The sequence below is a fragment of the Rhinatrema bivittatum genome, chromosome 6 (assembly GCF_901001135.1).
Source record: "Rhinatrema bivittatum chromosome 6, aRhiBiv1.1, whole genome shotgun sequence".
In the NCBI taxonomy this organism is placed as follows: domain Eukaryota; kingdom Metazoa; phylum Chordata; class Amphibia; order Gymnophiona; family Rhinatrematidae; genus Rhinatrema; species Rhinatrema bivittatum.
The window spans coordinates 181,839,518-181,859,257 of NC_042620.1; the positions used below are offsets into that span (position 1 = coordinate 181,839,518).

General features: G+C 42.2%; 1 protein-coding gene across 10 annotated transcripts in view; it reads right to left on the reverse strand.

The window, feature by feature from the left end:
- The window catches only part of FLACC1 (flagellum associated containing coiled-coil domains 1), a 238,547-nt gene that overhangs the window by 173,886 nt on the left and 44,921 nt on the right, over positions 1-19,740 (reverse strand). For 8 of the 10 annotated variants that reach the window (XM_029606249.1, XM_029606250.1, XM_029606248.1 and 5 more), the window contains 3 exons: positions 18,082-18,202; positions 11,909-12,033; positions 3,540-3,617 (listed from right to left, as the gene is read on the reverse strand). In XM_029606249.1, the coding sequence (XP_029462109.1) occupies positions 3,540-3,617; positions 11,909-12,012 (182 nt within the window). In that variant the 5' untranslated portion in view covers positions 12,013-12,033; positions 18,082-18,202. The remainder of the gene's footprint in view (positions 1-3,539; positions 3,618-11,908; positions 12,034-18,081; positions 18,203-19,740) is intronic. The other 2 variants (XM_029606255.1, XM_029606256.1) reach the window with 1 other exon arrangement.

Below are 19,740 nucleotides of genomic sequence, written 5' to 3' on the forward strand. Positions count from 1 at the left end.
AGAGGCTCTGTGGTGCCATTGGTGGCTAAAGAAGGGAGAGACTGGCCCTGTGAGAGTAAGTGCCAGTGTATGGGGAGGGGGTGATGAGGGTGTGTGTTGGTGTGTGTCTGTATTTGTGTATGAGGTAGCTTGGGTGTGGGTGTATGGGGTGTTTGGGTGGGTGTGAGTGTATGTATGAGAGTGTGTGTGTGTATGAGAGGATGCCTGTGTGGTTGTAGGTGTGTGTGAGAGGATGCCTGTGTGTGTATGAGACAAGAGTGTATAGAAAAGTGAGTGTGTGTGCCTATGTGTGTGAGAGGGTTCCTGTGTGCGGGGGGGGGGGGGAAGGTGAGAGAGAGGAAGCATGTGTGTGTGTGCATGGGTGAGACAGGAATCCTGTGTGAGAGATAAAGAGGAAGCGTGTATGTGTGAGAAAGAAGGAACAAACGTGTGTCTGTCTCTTTCACATACACACATCCACTCAAGCTCCTTCTGTCTCTCACCAAGCATGTATGTGTGTGAGAGACAGAGGGAGCATATTTTGTGTGTGTGTGTGTGTGTGTGTATACTCCCAGTTCACAACAATCTCAGTGTGACAGGTATGGTGAGTGGGGTATTTTTTAAATCCTTATTAGTTTTAATTACTGGGTTTTATTTGATGCCTGCTGTTTTGAAATACTTTATCAATGTTTAGGAAATTTTAAAAAATTTGTACAGGAGCTTCTAATTATTGATTATTATTTTATTCAACAGCTGTTTTGAAATGTATATTTTATAGTACGATTTTACTATTCTGATTGATTTATAATTCTTGATTGTATTATTTTGAGAGTGATTTTCTGCTTTTCCATTGTTCCATTGCCTACAGAATCTGGCTTGTGGTTTCCAGTTCAGTTTTTGTCTGCATGTGTGCGTGTGAGAGAGAGAGAGAGAGAGAGAGAGGTAGAGGAAGCATGTGTGTGAGAGAGAGATGGAGAAAGCATGTCTGTGTGTGAGAGAGGTACAGAGAAAGAGTGTGTGTGTGTGTGTGTGTGTGAGAGAGGTACAAAGTGTGTGTGTGTGAGTGAGGTACAGAGAAAGTGTGTGTGCCTCTCTCACACACACACATGATCCCTCTGTCTCTCACCAAGCATGTATGTGTATGAGAGAGAGGGAGCATATCGTGTTTGTGTGTGTGTGTGTGTGTGTGCAAGCATGCCCCCAGTTTACAACAATCTTAGGATGACAGATATGGAGAGCGGGAGATTTTTAAAATCCTTATTAGTTTTAATTGCTGGGTGTTATTTGATGTGTCTGCTGTTTTGAAATATTTTATCGATTTGGGGGGGGGGGGGGGTGCCAAAGAACTATCCACCCCAGGCACCAAATATTCTAGGTACACCTCTGGTTATGTCCAGTTAACTTTAAACTTATTATTGAGCAGATATTCAGCATAACTTTCCCAGATAAATGTTCTGCTAAATATACCTGGAAAAAGTTATTTGGATACTTTTGGGACAGGTATTTGTCTGGCTAGACTTACCTGGCTAACGGGCCGATACAGTAAGGTGCGATAGAAAGAGGTGCGTTAGTGCCCGGCGCACCCGCGTTTGCCGCAAGCACAGTTCGGATCACCTACCGCTCGATGCTGTATTTAAATGGCATGCAAATGCAAGCCGCATCCAACCCGCGTCCAACGCGCATCCATGAAGCGCAATCCATTTTACTGTATAGGCGCTATACAGCGCCTAAACAGTATCCTGGGTGTGCTGGTACCTGTCATTTCAAATGTCATTTCAAATGACGTTTGAAATGACAGGTACCAGGAAGTGGATGGCTCTCCTACAGAAAAAAAATGCTTCTCACACTTAGCCGCCCAGTCCCAAACCAACCCAATCCACAGAAAAAAAATGCTTCTCGCACTTAGCCGCCCAGTCCCAAACCAAACCAACCCAATCCAAGCCCCAGCAGAGAGAGACGAAATTTCACAGTCCCAAACTTTCCCCCAGCCCCCGCTCACCTGCCCTGGCTGCGGCCACGCAAGCCCCCAGCAGCAGCAGTAGAAGGGCATCGAGAGAGAGCGGCTTCAGCAGCCCCCGCCGAAGGATGAATACGTGCACGCCTGTACGTCCAATATGGGCACCCAAGGCAGCGAAGGCGCATGCGCACACGCCGTGACCGGCTGGACGTCGGAGTGGGGCATATTAATGTGTAGGGGATGGAAGGCTATAGTAGGGCTTAGTGGGGTAGGTTAGTGGCTGGGGAGCTTGGTGGGGGTCTATGTGTCAGTCTCAGATCAGAGTCCATCTGGCTTAGGGATCCTGAGTCAGAGGGTCTCTAGTCTAGGGGGTGCTGGTTTTAGTGCTCCCAGGCCTGAAAAACCTGAAACCCAGAACATCCAGACTGGTGAGCCCTGTATCAACATCTGCATGCCTGGGAGCCCCATGGTTTTTGGGGCCTGGAGTTCCTGCAGGGATCTGGGGTTTCTGACTTGGATGTCCCAGGTCTAGGGGATCCCCAACCTGGGGATTCAGTGTCTGTGGATAACATTTTTTATCTTCCATTTACTTGCAATAGAAGTAAATGAAAGTTAAAACTTTACATCACCTCAGAGTTTGAATTAAAGTTTCAGCATTAAAATGGAAGTAAAAAATGAAATAATTTTTAGTGCATTTTTCTGCAATGGTATATATGCAGGTGACATGGGGAGAAACCTGCCACCAATAGTTAGAGATGTACTGCAGCAGAAGGCATCTCCAGCCCCTGTGTACGGTAATAGGGCCAGATGGGGGTTAAGGGTTCTTTAGATACTGGGGGAAATGACCCAGGCCCCCAGATTCAGTGCAGTTAATACCCCTGTTCTGGATCAGGTGACCCAGGATATATCACAACATGCTGAAATTTTCAACACAACTTTACTCTTTGTCATAGGAAAAGAGACATAAATGCAAAGGCAATCAAAATAGCAGCAAAATAATTCTGTAGCGGAGCTGGACCCTTGGCCCGAGGTGGTGTTGTTCTAACTGTGGGGAAACCCCCACAGGTCCCTACCATTGGGAGGCAGGGCTGACTGGAGCTTCGCCAATACCAGCCCTCGTTCCCCGCAAGTTGTGCCCTCGGGTACCGGGGCCGGCTGGCCTTAGGCAGGCCCTCTGTGAGGTTGATTCCAGAGAGAGCGTCCAAGGCAGGGTGCCAGGGAGCAGCAGAGACGCAGGGTCCGAAGGAGCAAAGTCGAAGACAAGGCCAGGTCCCAGAAGCCCGGCAGACAGAAGCAGGCAAGCGATTAGGAACCAAGTTAAGTTCGGGCTTGTGAGTAGGCAGGTGCCTAAAAGAAGGCCAAGTCCTAAGACAATCAAGCTGGAGACAAGTTTGTTTCATGCTCCTCTCACCCAAACTGACCTGCACCACTGGGGACATGGTACCTAATACCTTTCATAGCCTGTTCACCAGGAAGCGTGGTCCTTTACTGCAAGGCTATGTTTTGGGACTCCAATATTTTCACATCACTTTTTCCCCTCTTGACTTCCTGCTTTTGCCCCCTTCCTCTTCCCTCCCCACTCCAGAAAAAAAAAGATACTTACACTAAAGCACTGGCAGATTTTGAAGCCGAGAGAGTTTTAGTTTGATTTTTAAAAGGTAGACATTTTACTGAAGGTGCCCTGTTAAAAAAAAAAAAAAAAAGAATAACTTCTATAGTAAATCAGGTTCAAACATACAAGATGAAAAAAAGAAGAAGCAGTGCATTATTGTTACTACACTTCTATGTCATTTTTGACCAAACTTAACAAGCGTATGTATATTTATAACAAGTAACAGAGCAGATTCTGTTCTGAGCATAGTGTAGATAGGAGATTGGTGAAGCGGTAAACTATAGACCAGTGAGCCTGACTTCAGTGCCAGGAAACATTGTGGAAACTGTTATAAAGAATAAATTAATAGACCATATACACAGACATGGTTTAATGGGACACTGGCAGCATGGATTTACCCAAGGGAAGCTTTGCCTCACAAATTTCCTACATTTTTATGAAGGGGTAAATAAACATGTGGATAAAGGTGAACCAGTAGATGTGGTGTATTGGGATTTTCAGAAGGCATTCAACAGAGTCCCTCAAGAGAGGCTTCTGAGAAAACTAAAAAGTCATGAGGTAGAAGGTGATGTCCTTTTGTGGATTGCAAGCTGATTAAAAGACAAGAAACAGGGAGGTTAGTGCTGGGCTCACCCTCCAGCGGTGAAGAGGGGGGAAGAATGAAGGCTGGAGGATGGAGGTCCCTTGGGGTTTTAATGGTTTGGATAATCTTGTATGTTTTAAGGGTAAAATAGAGAGCTGATATGGGAGAGATTGAATGGGTGTGTGAATGGGAGAGAATCTGTTGGGGAATAATAAGGGTGTGAGGAAGGGAACAGTGTATGTGAGTGGACGAAGGATCTGGGAAGAGCTTTTTTCATGGGGTGAGTAGCTGTGGCAGATGCTTGGTGTTAATTGTACGGGGATTTATGATTTGTTGTATGATTGTTTGCTTGCATCCAGGCTGGGGGATGCAGGAATTTATTGGTGGACTTTCATTTCAGTTCAAAAGGAAAGAATTCAAAGATGATGAGTATGAGTTTATGGCTGGAGGTAATATCAAAGTCGCCACTTTGAATGTAGATGGGATACACTCCCCTATAAAATGTACCAAATTACTTACTATGTTAAAAAGAGAACAAATAGAAATTGCATGCTTACAGGAGACACATCTGTCTGACACAGAAAAGTCAAAGCTAAAGAGGGATTGGGTGGGAAGCTGTCGCTATGCATCATACTCTCATAGACAAAGAGGTATAGTTAACCTTATCCATAAAGATTTTGCCATTCATTGTGGAAAAAGCAATTTAAAATGGTGAGGGGCATTTGTGTTAGGATCATTATACGGGAATAAATATCTTATTGGTAATATATATGTACAAAATATATACTCCCCTGAATTTTTTGCATCCTTCATCACTTTTCTCTTAGGTTACCCTCATTATACACTGATTATAGGGGGAGAATTTAACATTGTAGCAGACAATGGAGAAGACTCTAGGCCGCCTAGGGTATCTAGAGTACAGGACAGTAAAAGAGGGATTCCTTTACTAATGGGAGCGTTAAAAATGATAGACATTTGGAGGGTTTTACATCCAGGGGAGAGAGACTTTACCTTCTTCTCTAATCAGAGTTACTCCAGAATTGACTATATTCTCACCTCAGATAGCTTATCCCCAAAAGTTCTGAATGCTTCCATTGGGACCAGGACTCCTTCTGACTAAGCTATGATTTTTTTTTGTCATTGCGACTCGGGGAGAAGTTTGGGAAATCTCAGATTTGGCGTACGAGTGCTAGATTGATGAAAGATGTGGAATTCTGCACATTTCTGAGAGACAAGTGGCAGGAGTATTGCAGTATAAATGCAACTCCAGACATGGCTCCCACAGTTATGTGGAAGGCTGTCATGAGGGGTGAAATGATTGATTATGAAGCTAGGCCAAAAAAAAAAAGAGTACGTGATGCAGAAATTCTACGCCTTACTACTCTTAAGAGTACAGAAGCAGGCACATATCTCTTCCTTGTCACTAGAACATAAAAAGGAGTTTCTAGAAACTAGAATGACACAATCATCTGTTACATCTTAAAGCTATTTTTTCCATTAATTTTTTCAAGTTCTAATTTTGCAAATATGGCAATAATGGGGGGGGGGGGGGGTAGACTAATGGCAAACTTAATGAGGGGGCAAGACAGAAGACTTACATTACCAGGCTCAGAGGTGAAAATGGAGTACCGCTCACAGACTCAGGGAAGATACTGGAGATCTTTAGGCCACATTATCAAAACCTATATGGTGTCAGCTCCTCTAATGAAAGCATTAGAGATGGCTTCTTTAAAGATCTGCTACTTCCCACAATTACGAATGAAAAATCACACAAGTTACACAGGGCCATTTCTGATGAGGAAATCTTTAGAACCATAAATAGGTTAAAATGGGGAAGGCAGCAGGACAAGATGGTATAGGGCCTGAATTTTATAAAATACTTAAATTTCAAACCTTACGGCCGTTAAAGGAGATGTTTAATTATGCCTTGAAACATGGGTTTTCCACCTCCGATCTGAACCAAACTGTTATTATAGTATTACCTAAAAAAGGGAGGGAGATGGGGAGCCCCACGTCATACAGACCTATCTCTCTATTAAACATAGATGCTAAATTACTAGCATCTATATTGGCAGCAAGGCTCGGTGAACTGGTACTGTCCCTGGTAGGGGAAGACCAGACAGGTTTTGTAGCTGGGTGATATGGGGTTAATAATGTACGTAAATTACTGGCGGTTTTGGGTGACAAAAGGTAGGATATACTAAGGGGATGGTATTAAACCTAGATGTCGAAAAAGCATTCAATAAAGTTAATGGTCCTATATGTATTGGATACTGGAGAAATTTGGGTTGGGGGGGGGGCTTTCTTAGATTGGGGTAGATTAATTGTATGCTGATCCAAAGGCATATATTTTAGTGAATGGTTCTTTATTAGAAGAATTTTCTCTACAAGGGGGTACCAGGCAGGGATATCCTTTATCCCCTTTACTATTTGTACTAACGCTTGAACCGCTGGTGATTAAGCTGCGGCAATGTGCAGATATGCAAGGTGAAACAGTGGGTGGAAGAAATGTGCCTCTTTGTGGATTATATCTTGCTATTTTTGGCTGGTGCTCAATGAGCCATATCACTGATAATGAATGTTTTTCTGCATTCCCATCATTTGCAGGTTTAATGATCAATTTTGACAAACTGGAGGCCCTACCTTTGAATCTTGAGCTAAGAGAGAAGTGGGAAGGTAATTTTCCATTTAGATGGGCTCCTCACAAAATTAAACATCTTGGGGTCTGAGTCTCCAGAGATTTAACTCTATTGTATGAGTGAAATTTTAAGGATCTTTTGGATGGTTTCCATCATCGACTGAAGAATTGGAAAGATTTACCAGTTTCAATGATGGAGAGAAACGCATTATTCAAGATTATTATACTACCCAAATTGTTATGTACGCTTCAAATGTTGCCCTATTGGCTTACTTGTCAAGACAACATATTTCAAAGCAATGTTTACTTGTTTCTTGTAGAGAGGCAAGTAGCTTAGAAAAAATTATGACAAGTTAACGCAAGTAAAGTAAAAAGGTGGTATAGATGCTCCAAATTTCTTGTTATACAATCTAGCATGCCATATGAGATATCTAGGGGAGTTTTTGGAGATAAATTTAAATATGATATTTTCCATTTGACAGAGGAAACAACATAACCATACTCCCCACTCAGTTTGATTCATATACTACTGGCCTCTATATCAAGAGATATTAAGGGGGGATTTTCTTAAGGCCTCTACTTCATGTATGGAGACATTTCCACAGAAGTTTGGGATTGCAAGTCAATGTCTCATTGCTGCTGCAACACAACCCCTGTTTTCAGCCCAGTAATGACTGTAAATGTTTTGAGATTTGGAATTCTGTGGGATTGCGTGTACTGAGACAATTAATAGATGAGGACTCTGGGACATTTATGAGTTTTCAACAGCTTCAAGAGGCTTTTTGTATGCCCACTTCTTTGGGTACTTACAGACACGTCATTATCTCTCCTCCTGAGGCTCACAGTTGATGAGATCAAAAAAGAGCTTAAATTGGCGACTGAGATGGAACAGATTGCAAGGGGAAAAAATTCCATTACTAATTGGAATAAGTTTTGTAAATCTGACAGAGATCAAAACTTGTTAAATGCTTTAGAGATACTGGCAGAGAGAGTTAGGGGGAGAAGTAACAGTAGAAAGTTTGGGGAAAAAATTTTGGGAGATTCTAAAGCAGCTGATTAATATACAACTCAAGGAGATGTAATACAAGATTTTGCATCACTGTCAGGCAGATAGAATACACTTATGCAGGATGGGGATAATGGAAACAGAAGAATGCCATAGATGTAAACTGGAAAAAAGGTTATTCGTACATCTTTTTGTGTTGTACCATAAAAATTACCTTTTTTGGGTGAAGATATTGACAGTTAATTTTAAGTGCACTAATATTGTATTACCATATCAAGGGGAGATGCTATTATTAGGAGGAGTAGCCTCACTGCAAATCATTGAACTTTTAACGACAAAGAGTCAAAACAACTTTATTGCCATTGCTTTGTTACTGGCGCATAAATGCATCTTAAAAGAATGGATCAGTAATACTCCACCCTCTTTTTTTTTTATATTGGACGGAACAGATGATTGCTTTCATCAAATGGAATGTTATGAGGTGAGTTTTTTAAACATGTTCAGTTCCAGCAGAATATTTAGCCATATGGAAATGTTGGTATGAATTACTGTCCATGGAAGAAAAGAAAAAATTGGGGGAGTTGGGATATTTGCCTAACTGGCAGTTGACTGTCAATGGAAAGTCTTGAAACATTGATCATATGCCACAGTTTAAATTCAAGATACACTGCCCTGCTCATGATCTGGAAGGATTAGTACAAGTGGGGATAGATGATAGATGATTGATGGATGGATAAATCTAGTGTTGTCTGTGCTAGGGTCGGGAGGAGTGCTGGAGGGGGAAATGTTGCTGTGAAATAAGAAAAAGGGATAAAACATGAGTTTGGATTAAGGTATATCTTTGTATGATATTTCAAAGAGTATACAGCATTTTCAGTCTATATTATGGATTACAACATGAGTTTATTGTTCTGTTTTTATATGCTCTACTTGTGCCTTATCTCAATAAAAATAATTTTAAAAAAGACAAAAAACAGAGTAGGATTAAATGGTCTTTTTTCACAGTGGAAAAAGGTAAACAGTGGAGTGCCTTTGGGATCTATTTTTTATTTATTTATTTAGATTTTTTATATACCGGCATTCATGAACAGGTCACATCATGCCGGTTTACATAGAAACAAGGGGTGCATCGAACAGTAGAACTAGTGCAAGGGGGAAGCAGTTACAAAAAACCAGGGGAAGAATAACTGGGAGAAAGAGAAAAAAGGAACATTGAGGAGTAGGAAAGAACTGTAAGGGGTTAAGATAAATAACTTAATAATTATTTACAGTACCAGATGGAAACATTGTTAAAGGAAATGGAGGTGGTTATGAGTTGTCCGGGAAGGCTTGTTTGAAAAACAATCTTTTATTTTTAAATCATTAATTTTTGATTGGCAAGATTCCCAGTATTCGAGTGTTTTGACTAGTGATTCTTTAAGGGCAATATATACTTAGACCAGTGCTTTTTAATATATTTTTAAATGTACTACTTGCTAACTTCATGGAGTACACCCTTGTTCTTCTATTATCTGAAAAAGAGTAAATAACCAATTCACATTTACCCATTCTAGTCCTCTCATGATTTTGTAGACCTCTATCATATCCCCTCTCAGCCGTCTCTTCTCCAAGCTGAACAGCCTTAACCTCTTTAGCGTTTCCTTATAGGGGAGCTGTTCCATTCCCTTTATCATTTTGGTCTCCCTTTTCTGTAACTTTTCCAGTGCAACTATATCCTTTTTTGAAATGCAGCAACCAGAATTGCACACAGTAATCTAGGTGTGGTCTCACCATGGAGCGATACAGAGGCATTTTAACATTTTCCATTTTATTCACCATTCCCTTCTCAATAATTACTAACATTGTTTGCTTTTTTGACCACTGTAGCTCACTGAGCCTATTTTAATGTATTATCCACTATGACGCCTACATCTTTTTCCTGGATGGAACCTAACATTGTGTAACTAAGGCATAGGTTATTTTTCTCTATATGCAACACCTTGCACTTGTCCACATTACATTTCATCTGCCATTTGGATGCCCAATCTTCCAGTCTCGCAAGGTCCTCCATTACTGTACCCTTTCCCTTGTGTTTTTGCATCACTCTGCATTTTTTAGCATTAAAATCTTAGCTTCCAGACCTTAGGCCATTCCTCAAGGTTTGCTAGATTGGATTCTGTTTTACTGCAACCATGCTTAAGGGCAATATATGCCCAGTAGTTGAAGAAACTGCATATGGAATAGCTGCATATAACTAATATAGATTTCCTTAATCCTGCACAGACCGCAGAGCTCAGAGAATACAGCAGATCTGTACTACCAACAGGATAGCTGCAGGCCAGAGAAAATCTGAGAGGCTAGCAGGACTCAAGTTTTGGAAATTTTCCTTTCAGGTTAGCATAATTAGTTGTGCTTCTTAATAATGGTATACTTTTGCAGATATAATTCTGTGTAATATATGTGAGGTAATTTGGATTATAATACTTTGACAATAAAAGTTAATGGAATGTAAACATTATGCTAAAAGTTTGTAAAATGTTTTTCTCAGTCCTACACAGATTGCGAAAGCAGACCCATACCACCAACAGGACAGCTATAGGTTAGAGAAAATCCAAGTGGGGAGCAGGATTCAAATGTTGGAAATTTTCCTGTCAGATGAATTGAAAGCAGTGGAGCCAAAAGAATACTCCTGAAGAAGATTACTTCAGGAACTGGATGCCTATCAAGGAAGACAGATATAAGCAACAAAATGTTTGAACTCTGATGAAAGGGACTGGAAAATTATGAAATTCTGTTTGATTTTCCTGTGATAAAAATTGGAAAGATAATTGTGCTAAATGATCATTTCCATTCATTTAGGGGCAGATTTTCAAAGGGATACGCGTGTAACCCCCGAAAAGCTGCCCCTGTGCGCGCCGAGCCTATGCAAGATAGGCTCGGCGGCACGTCCCGGGGCTTGCAAAAAGGGGCGGGGTGTGGGCGGTCCAGGGCGGTCCCAGGGGGAGGGGAGGGGCATGGCCTGAGCCTCCAGGCACAGCGGGATCGTGGGCCGGCCATTAGCCAGCAGGCGTAACTTCTTCAACAAAGGTAAGGGGGAGTTCTAGGTAGGGCTGGGGGGCGGGTTAGGTAGGGGAAGGGAGGGGAAGGTGCAGGGGGGTGGAAGGAAAGTTCCCTCCGAGGCCGCTCCGATTTCGGAGCGGCCTCGGAGGGAACAGAGGCAGGCTGCGCGGCTCGGCGAGCGCAAGTTGCACAATTGTGCACCCCCTTGCGCGCGCCGACCCTGGATTTTATAACATGCACGCGCATGTTATAAAATCGGGCATAGATTTGTTCGCGCCGGGTTGCGCGAACAAATCTGCGCCCACGCGCAGGTTTTAAAATCTGCCCCTTAATGAATACTTGATTTAATGTTATTTTCATGACTGATGAAGAAACAATTTTTCAAGTGTAAGTTACATATATAAACTTATAGATTTGGTTAAAACAAAATAACTGTTGTGCAGGCTCTCCTCCATCTTCCAGATGATACTCTTCCAACTTCTGCACAGGTATTTCTTCAGCTGGTCTGTACTTCAACGGCTATGGAAATTGCAACCTCATGGAAGAGGACACAACCTCCTACACCTACTGAACTTCTGTCTCGCCTAGACAGGACATGTACGCTATATCGACTCACTGCGTTTAAATACCATCGATTACCTAAATTCTATCACATCTGGAATCCCTACATCTTATGGAGACATTTATCGTTACCACCCCTTCCATAACCTTATGGCAGGGTTGGATGGTGGTTATATTGCTTTGTCTCTATTGCTTACATTCATATAATGCAACTTTCATATTTAACATTTCCATGATACCTCGCTTTTTTCCCCTTTCCTTTTCCCTTTTTCTCTTCTTTTTATTATTTATTTCTTCACAATTTATTTCTTTTTAGAGTAGCATGACCGGGGGGTGGGAGGGTGGGGTAATTGTTACTTTGTATTGATTACTGCTGTATTCTCTGTTTACTATTTGTAGTGTTCATGCTTACAGCAATAAAAAATTGTAAATTATAAAAAAAAAAACAAAATAACTGTTGTTTATCCCTGCTGGTAAGTGGCTACCAAGAGGAAACTGAAAAGAATCCAGACACTGTACATTGTTTTATTTACCTGGGTTTCAGTTTTTCTGGTAAGGACTTGTCTGTTGATAGATGGCCATGTTCACCGCTCCCTGTTTCTGAGCTGGTGGAAGGTTTCACGGTAGACTTTGACATGGCAGTAGTCCTGTCTCCTTACTGGTCAACAAGACAAAGATCAAATGAAGTAGTTTTCATGGTTATAAAACAATTTGTTAATTAAATTGATAGACTCCCATTTTTAGATAGAACATTGTCTTATGATCCCTTGTCAGTGAAGTCATAGTACAACTGAGCTACCTGCAAAAAACAAGCTTGGAAAGTTGTAGTCCATGAAGTACACACAATTTCAAAAGACTCTCTTTACCTTGTGTATGTCTGTTCAATACCTGGTCCTTTCTCTCCCCCAGATATTCAGTCATCATCATTTTTCCCAGGGCTTAATTTATACACAAAAAGGAATTGGAACTGTGGGATGGAGTGGGGAGCAGGGAAAGATGTTACCTGTGTGACGGAGTGGGGCCAGAGCTGGGTGCAAACTCCATCTCTCTTTCCCACACACACATACGTGGACACACTCTTCACATTCTTCCTCCTTTTTATCCCAGTGATCCTCCATCCCCAGCTACTATCACTGCTTAACCCCTTGCCATTCTTCCCATGATGGATGAAGAGGCTGGGGGCTAGGGATGGAGGATCACTGGGGTAAGGAGGAGTCCTGGGGAGTCTGGTCCTCCATTCTTAGTCCACCCCCTCTACCAAAGCATTAAGCTCCTAGTGGTCCTATGGCCCCCATTCCTTGGTAATCTTCAAGTCCCCTCCCCAGTGGAAAATTAAATTACCCTCTCCAGCATCTCTCCTCCTCTCCCTCCTTAGCCAGTGAGGCACAGTCCTCCTTTTTGAGCCAAAATAATCCGGCTCTCCTATGCCTTCGGGGACGAGAGCAGACTGGCATATGCTGCCCACTTTCCTCAGACTCCCCCTGCCTTCTGTAAGGGTAGTAACTGCTGCTCTGTGCAGGTTACACCCATTCAGACGTGTCACATCTAAACATTAGCATAGATTACCCTTTTCTTCCTTTCCATCCTCTAGCCATTATGAGTCCTCTGTATTTATCCCATACCCTTTTGAATTCCATCTCCATTTTTGTATTGACTACTTCTTTCGGCAGGGCAATCCATCTATCCACTACCCGATCAATTAAGAAATATTTACTGATATTGTTTCCAAGTCTTCCCCCTTGGCATTTCATATGATCCCTGAACTCTGCTCTTAGCTCCTCATTGCAATATAGAGGCAACCAGCGGTGGCTCTGAAACTTGTAGGAGCTCCTTTCTGAGAACAGGTATAATCATGCATGCTTCTTCCAAGCTACAGCATGGGCCATTAGGTGTGGATAGTAATGGGTGGCATGCAGGGCATGGATAACCCAGCCCTACTTTGTTCAGCATACACAATGCACACAGCACCTACTCTTCTCCCCCCTCTCATTCTTCCACCTTTGAGTCCTTCCAACCTCTGTCCTATCCCCAGGGTGAGTGAGACGGGGACAGCGTGCACGGAGCCCTGGATGTGACTCATTCTGTGTTGGAAGCAGGAGCAGTGGAAGAGCTTTGGCAGCCACATGCAGCAGCCAAGGCAACCAACAGAGCCAGTTTTTCACATCGCACTGACTTCTCCCTACTCCTGTACTTGAATATAGAAAGAACTGGCCCCATTGGGATGAGTTTCTGTGTGTTTCTGACTACTCTCTCCATTTTAAAATTTGGAAGACAGATTGATTGGACTTTCAGTTCTTCCCTAGCTCTTCTTTTGCCCATATGAATCCTTTCCATATCTGCATCGCCTGCCCCATGAAGGTTGATGTGCAACACAACAGGTTTTTGGTTTTTTTTTATTTTAAATTTTTGAATTTTTCAAAATACATCAAGAAAACAATCTTGTGTGGAAAGCAGTACCAACAAAACATAATTTTACGACTATGTCACAATAACATCTTTCTACTACATCTGCTTTAAAGTCTTTGTCACCAGGGAGAGATCCATTTCTCTACCTCAGGAATATAAATCTACAATTAACGAAATTGACGGGTCCTATACAGGAGATTTCTAATAATTACGGATCCAGCTGCAGGCTTATAGTACTTAGCCTTCCAAAACAGGAGAGGACGTTATTATATCTAATGAATAATTTTTTAAGAAATTCTCCAGTTGCTCAGGTTGAAAAAAGGAAACATTTTTATATTTTATGTAACATTTACACGGATATTTGAGAATGTACATAGCTCCCATTTTTTGTACTTGAGATCTCAATTTCAGAAATGTTTTTCTTCTTAGCTGGGTGCTTCTCGCCAAATCTGGAAATATTCCAACATTTAAACCAAGAAAAGACTCAGTCCTATTACGGAAATACAATCTCAAAATCCAATCACGATCTGATTCAAGCAGAAATGTCACAATTAAAGTAGCAGGCTTCACTTGTTCTCTCTGAGTCGTTTCTAACAAGTTTGTTATTTCCAAAGCTGGAATTTCAGTTGTATTCACAGGAGTTAACAATTGAAAATCTTTTTCTCCTTCCTTCTCTGTTTTTTTTAAAGGCTGGTATATAGTACAACTTAGATGTAGGTGGTATCAAATCCTCTGAAATCTTTAATGCCTGAATCAAATATTGCCTCCACATATCTCGTGGGGTCTCCATAGGGTCTCTAGGAACATTTATTAAACGCAAATTTCTCCCTTTTATTTGATTCTCCATGTTTTCTAAACGGTTAATTTGTATGGAATTTTCTTTTATAACATTAGTTTGAAGATTTCTCATTTCTTTCACTTCATTCTCAGCCTTTTCACATCTTTCCATTTGTTTGTTCATATCGTCCTCTAATTTTCCCATTCTCTCCGTGGTATTATTTAAGATAGACACCAAAGGATTTATCTGATTAAAAAGATTGTCATTAACCGTTTGTATTGCTTCCCATATCTTCTCTAAAGAGAAGGCTTCTGGTTTGATTAATTCTTTCTTTTCAGGTAATATTAAAGATACTTTCCTTTCTGTTGGAGGCTGTATCGTACTGCCTGCAGCGTCTCCCAGGCCGGTCTTTTCCACGAGGTGTGGCCTCTGCTGTTCCTCCCCGCCGCCTTCATCGCACAGCCACGATTCTCCGGCGGTTTCATTCTCGCTTTCGTGGTCAGGATCCTTCCCGTTTGCTCCTCGCAGAGCTGCAGGATTTCCTGGGGGCGTCCGCGGTACCGGGGATAAAGTTGTTTGAAGCTCATGTGAGGAGGCGGTTTCCTCTTCCACCCGCTCTCCTCGCTGCGAGCTATCCTCCGGCTTCTGCTCCCGTATTACGTGGGAATCCATAGGTCCTTGAATCCGGCCCTCAAGATATGGCAGACTGGCTTTCTCTCTCTTTTGCTCGTCTTTTCCTGCCGGTATGAGGCATTTTACTCAAAAAATAAACGCTAATCCTCGGAGCCCCTGGTTACCCACGTCCGGACCCATCGGCCATCTTGGATCTCTCCTCAGGTTTTTTTTTAATGTAGATGTTCCTCGGGCTTGAAAAGGTTGGGAAATACTGGTCTGATGGTTGATGAGTGGGAAACAAAAAATTCATTTAAATGCATGCAAGTCTGAGGTGCTGACACAAAACAATGTGAAAAATGTTCAAGGGGATGTAGACATTTTATAGCTACTGTGTACAGTTACAGTACAGTTGAAAAGACATTATGACATATATAATTAATGCAATCTCCATTTTTAAAACCTATTATCCTTCCCATACTCCAATAAGAGCATTGCTCCTTTTTTAAAATAACCACTTTAAAGTTCGGCTGTTAAATGAACAACAACTGCTTAAGAAAATAAAGCACTGTTTTAATTTGGGGAGTCTGAATTGGTTTTCTGCTAATTGGGAGGTGTACAAGTGAACAAGGCCCCAAGAAAGGACTCCTGACAGAAGCAGAAATGATGACTTGCGTCCAGAGAACACTTAGGCCTCACTGTTCCCAAGTATGGGATTTAAACCCAGATCCCCTTCCTGCATGGTAAAGTCACACAGTCTGCCCTCAAATAGAATGGATAGTTGCACACCAATTCTAAAAGTGAGTTTGTTCCTGTATCTGCTGCTGTGTGCCACATTGCCCTATGATTTATGACCCCATGTTTGCTGTCATTTGGTATTGAAAACCCTGCTACACATTAAAGGGTAGAGCCATAAAATTATATTACATTATTGACTTGACTGGAAATCTGCATTGCATTTTAAACTTTTCTGGTATTTTGAAAGCAAAAATGCTTTTGGAATAATTTCCTGGTTTCCCTGTGAATTCACAACCTTAGTTTCTGTGTTTCTTGCTGCAAGGTTTGTTGGGAGTACTGTGGGGAGTTAATGCACATATATGCAATCTTTTAATTCATTTAAGAAATCTACAGCAAAAGAGGACAAGAGCTAGCTGCTAGCAGATTGTTGCCAGAGAATGAAGTACATATTGCTGGGATAAAGAGCAACTTGGGTAGAGGCCGGGGGAACAGCCTCTGATGTCAGGCTAGTTGGGAAAGTCCCCATTTAATGATGTGGCAGGCTCAGGGAAAAAGGGGAGGAAACCCCTCTGATGATGCAGCGTGCAAGCCTTTTACTTCTGCCACTGTAATGATAAGAATGGCATGGTGCATTGGCAACCCCCTTCCCCAAGTCTGACATCTTGGATGGGTGCCCATCTTACCATCCCTACTGGCATCCCTGTAAAAATAAAATGGGCAGGTTTCAGGGATGCAAGCAGGCAGTAAGGGATCAGTTTAAGGTAAAGGATCAACATCAGCAACTAAAACAGTTTGTGAGAACTGTGGGTGTTTTATGGCAGCAGTGGGGATAGGAGGGCTGTTCAGGTTGGAGAACAGTTGGTTGAGGGGGGATATGATAGAGGTCTTTAAAATCATGAGAGGTCTAGAATGGGTAGATTTGAATAGGTTATTTACTCTTTCAGATAATAAGACGACTAGGGGGCACTCCATGAAGTTAGCAAGTAGCACATTTAAAACTAATCGGAGAAAATTCTTTTTCACTCAATGCATAATTAAGCTCTGGAATTTGTTGCCAGAGGATGTGGTTAGTGCAGTTAGTGTAGCTGGGTTTAAAAAGGTTTGGATTAGTTCTTGGAGGAGAAATCCATTACCTGCTATTAATCAAGTTGACTTAGGGAAAAGGCACTGATATTACTGGCATCAGTAGCTTGGGATCTACTTAATGTTTGGTACTTGCCAGGTACTTGTAGCCTGGCTTGGCCACTGTTGGAAACAGGATGCTGGGCTTGATGAACCCTTGTTCTGACCCAGTATGGCAATTTCTTATGTTCTTATGAGAGTAGGGGAGCACCAGAGGAGTAGCAGTAACAGCAACATGAGATGGGTATGGTGGACCTGAGGGATTGCACCAGTAGTACAAGAAGAATGAGTTGGATGAGATGGTGGGAGGAGGGGAAAAGAGGCCTGGGGCAGGACCCAAAATCTAGTATCATGAGGTGGTGGGAAATCAAGGAGTAGTGACTGAAGGCAGGGGAAGAAATTGACTATTGGGGGTCGTTGTTAACAGGGGTCAAAAATGCTTGGATACCAGGTCATCTGTGCACTTAAATAGTGGTACCTGCTGCTTTCCCAGGCCTGAAGAAAGCCATCCCTGGTGCAGGGGGCCCAGGCAGAGCGCAGAAGAGAGGATGGAGGGAAGAGAAAACAATTAAAAACAAGCAAGCAAAAAATAACATAAATATAATAAATATAAATATAAATAATAAATATATCACTTATGACTTGTCAGGGATGCCTCCTCCCCCTTCTCAAATTTAATTGTACGTTCGACCTGTGCCAAATGCACATTTAACTCTAAATGTGCTTTTTTGTTTTTTTAACTCTCGATGCATTTGTATTTCATTAGCTTACTGCATTGGGAGTTAAAGAAAAAAATTAATCTGGGCGTTGAAAATGTGCACTGAAAACCAGCGCCAGTTTCTTAACATCCAGATTACTGCATCTGCATGAGAATGTTATGAGCTTATTGGGAGAGAGTACATGAGAGTGTGCGGAGAAGCTGCATACTGATGTTGCTGAGGAGACCGTGTTTGTAAGAGGCCTGGTAGGGAGGAACTAGAACATGCCCTGCTTCTCATAATGCTACAGCTCTCAGCAGGATTATGAAACCCAACAGTGGAATGTTCCTACCTGAGTAAAACAGATTCCCAGGCTGGAGGGAAAATAGCATGCTTTAAATTCCTGAAGTTTTCTCTTGAGTGGTTTATCTGAAGTTGGAGTAAGCTTTTCAGTGTCAGGAATAGGAGAAGCCCTGAAAGGAGAATGATTTATGAGATCTGTAACTTCATAAAGACTGGGGGAAAAAAACCCACCAGTAACTCCTTAAGTTGTTGTTTGTTAGTTGTTTTTTTTTAATGAGAATATGATCTGGAATTGGGACTGAAGCAACATCTGAATATTGCATGATGGAACTGTGAATCTGAAGCACAGCTTCTCTAGTGAACTGTGTCCACTCAATTGCTCTTCCCGCAAAAAACAACTTGTAAATACTTTTCAGCAAATAAACTTCTGACACGTTTTGGAAGCACACTTTTGGAAAGTCTGCAATTATTCCAGGGGCTTGAGGATCACAATTTAATGCTGCCCCAGAAGACTTGCACCCTTGCCATTGAGTGCTTCCACCTGCTGCCCACTACACCATCTGATCCATCACTTACTAAAAGAACCAGAGACCGTCAGGAATTGTCCCTCCCTTAACAAACTGCCACCAAGATAATACAAACTCAGGAAATCCAAGCTAAAAGAGAATAAGGTAGAGATAAGGAGGAGCTGAGAGTGAAAGGGACCAGTGTTTTTTCAGCCAGTTTGTTCCCACCCAGTTCATTACTTATTCCTGGGGGAATTCTGTGCAAACAAAAGTTAAATTCTGCACACAAAAATGTAAAATTCTGTGCACAAAAACTTAAAATTCTGCACAATTCTACATATTGATCAAAGTAACACAATATACATGACAGTCTAAGTAATTAATTTAAAATGTAATACACAAAAAGTTATTATTTAAAGATGCAGAGTTTTGAATATTTGGAGCAGAATTTCCCTAGACGTTCACTGTAAAAGTGTCTTTTCCACCTCTCTCTCTACTCCCCTTGCTAGTCTTCTTTCACTTTGCCCTTTCAGGCCCCAACTCCTCCACCTTCCACTATCTCTCCCCTCCCCCTCTAGGCTCAATCCCTTCCACTCTATCTCCTCTCCCAGAGTTTGACCCCTCTCTCAGTACTGGCCCTCATAACAGGCTCCCTCGGTCCCTCTCTATCTCATATACACACACAAGCTCCCTCTCTCTAATGCACATATACACCCCCCCCCCCCCTTCTCCAGGCTCCCTCTCTCTCACACACACACACACATCCCCTCATACAGGCTCCCTCTCTCTCTCTCATGCACATACACACCATCATACAGGCTCCCTCTCTCACACACACACACATCCCTTCATACAGGCTCCCCCTCTCTCTCTCTCTCTCTCATATGCACATACACTCACATACCATCATACAGGCTCCCTCTCACACACACACACACACACACACACACACACACACATCCCCCCATCCAGGCTCCCCCCCTCTCTCTCTTACATACACACACACACACACACACACGGTCATACAGGCTCCTTCTCTCTCGCGCACCCCCCCCCCCCCTCAGACAGGTTCACCCCCACACACACACACTCACACACACATAGGCTCCCTCTCTCTCTCACACATATCCCTTCACACAGTCCCTCTTTCTTACACATATACACACCCTCACTATACCAGCTTCTCTTTAGTAATGGAAAGT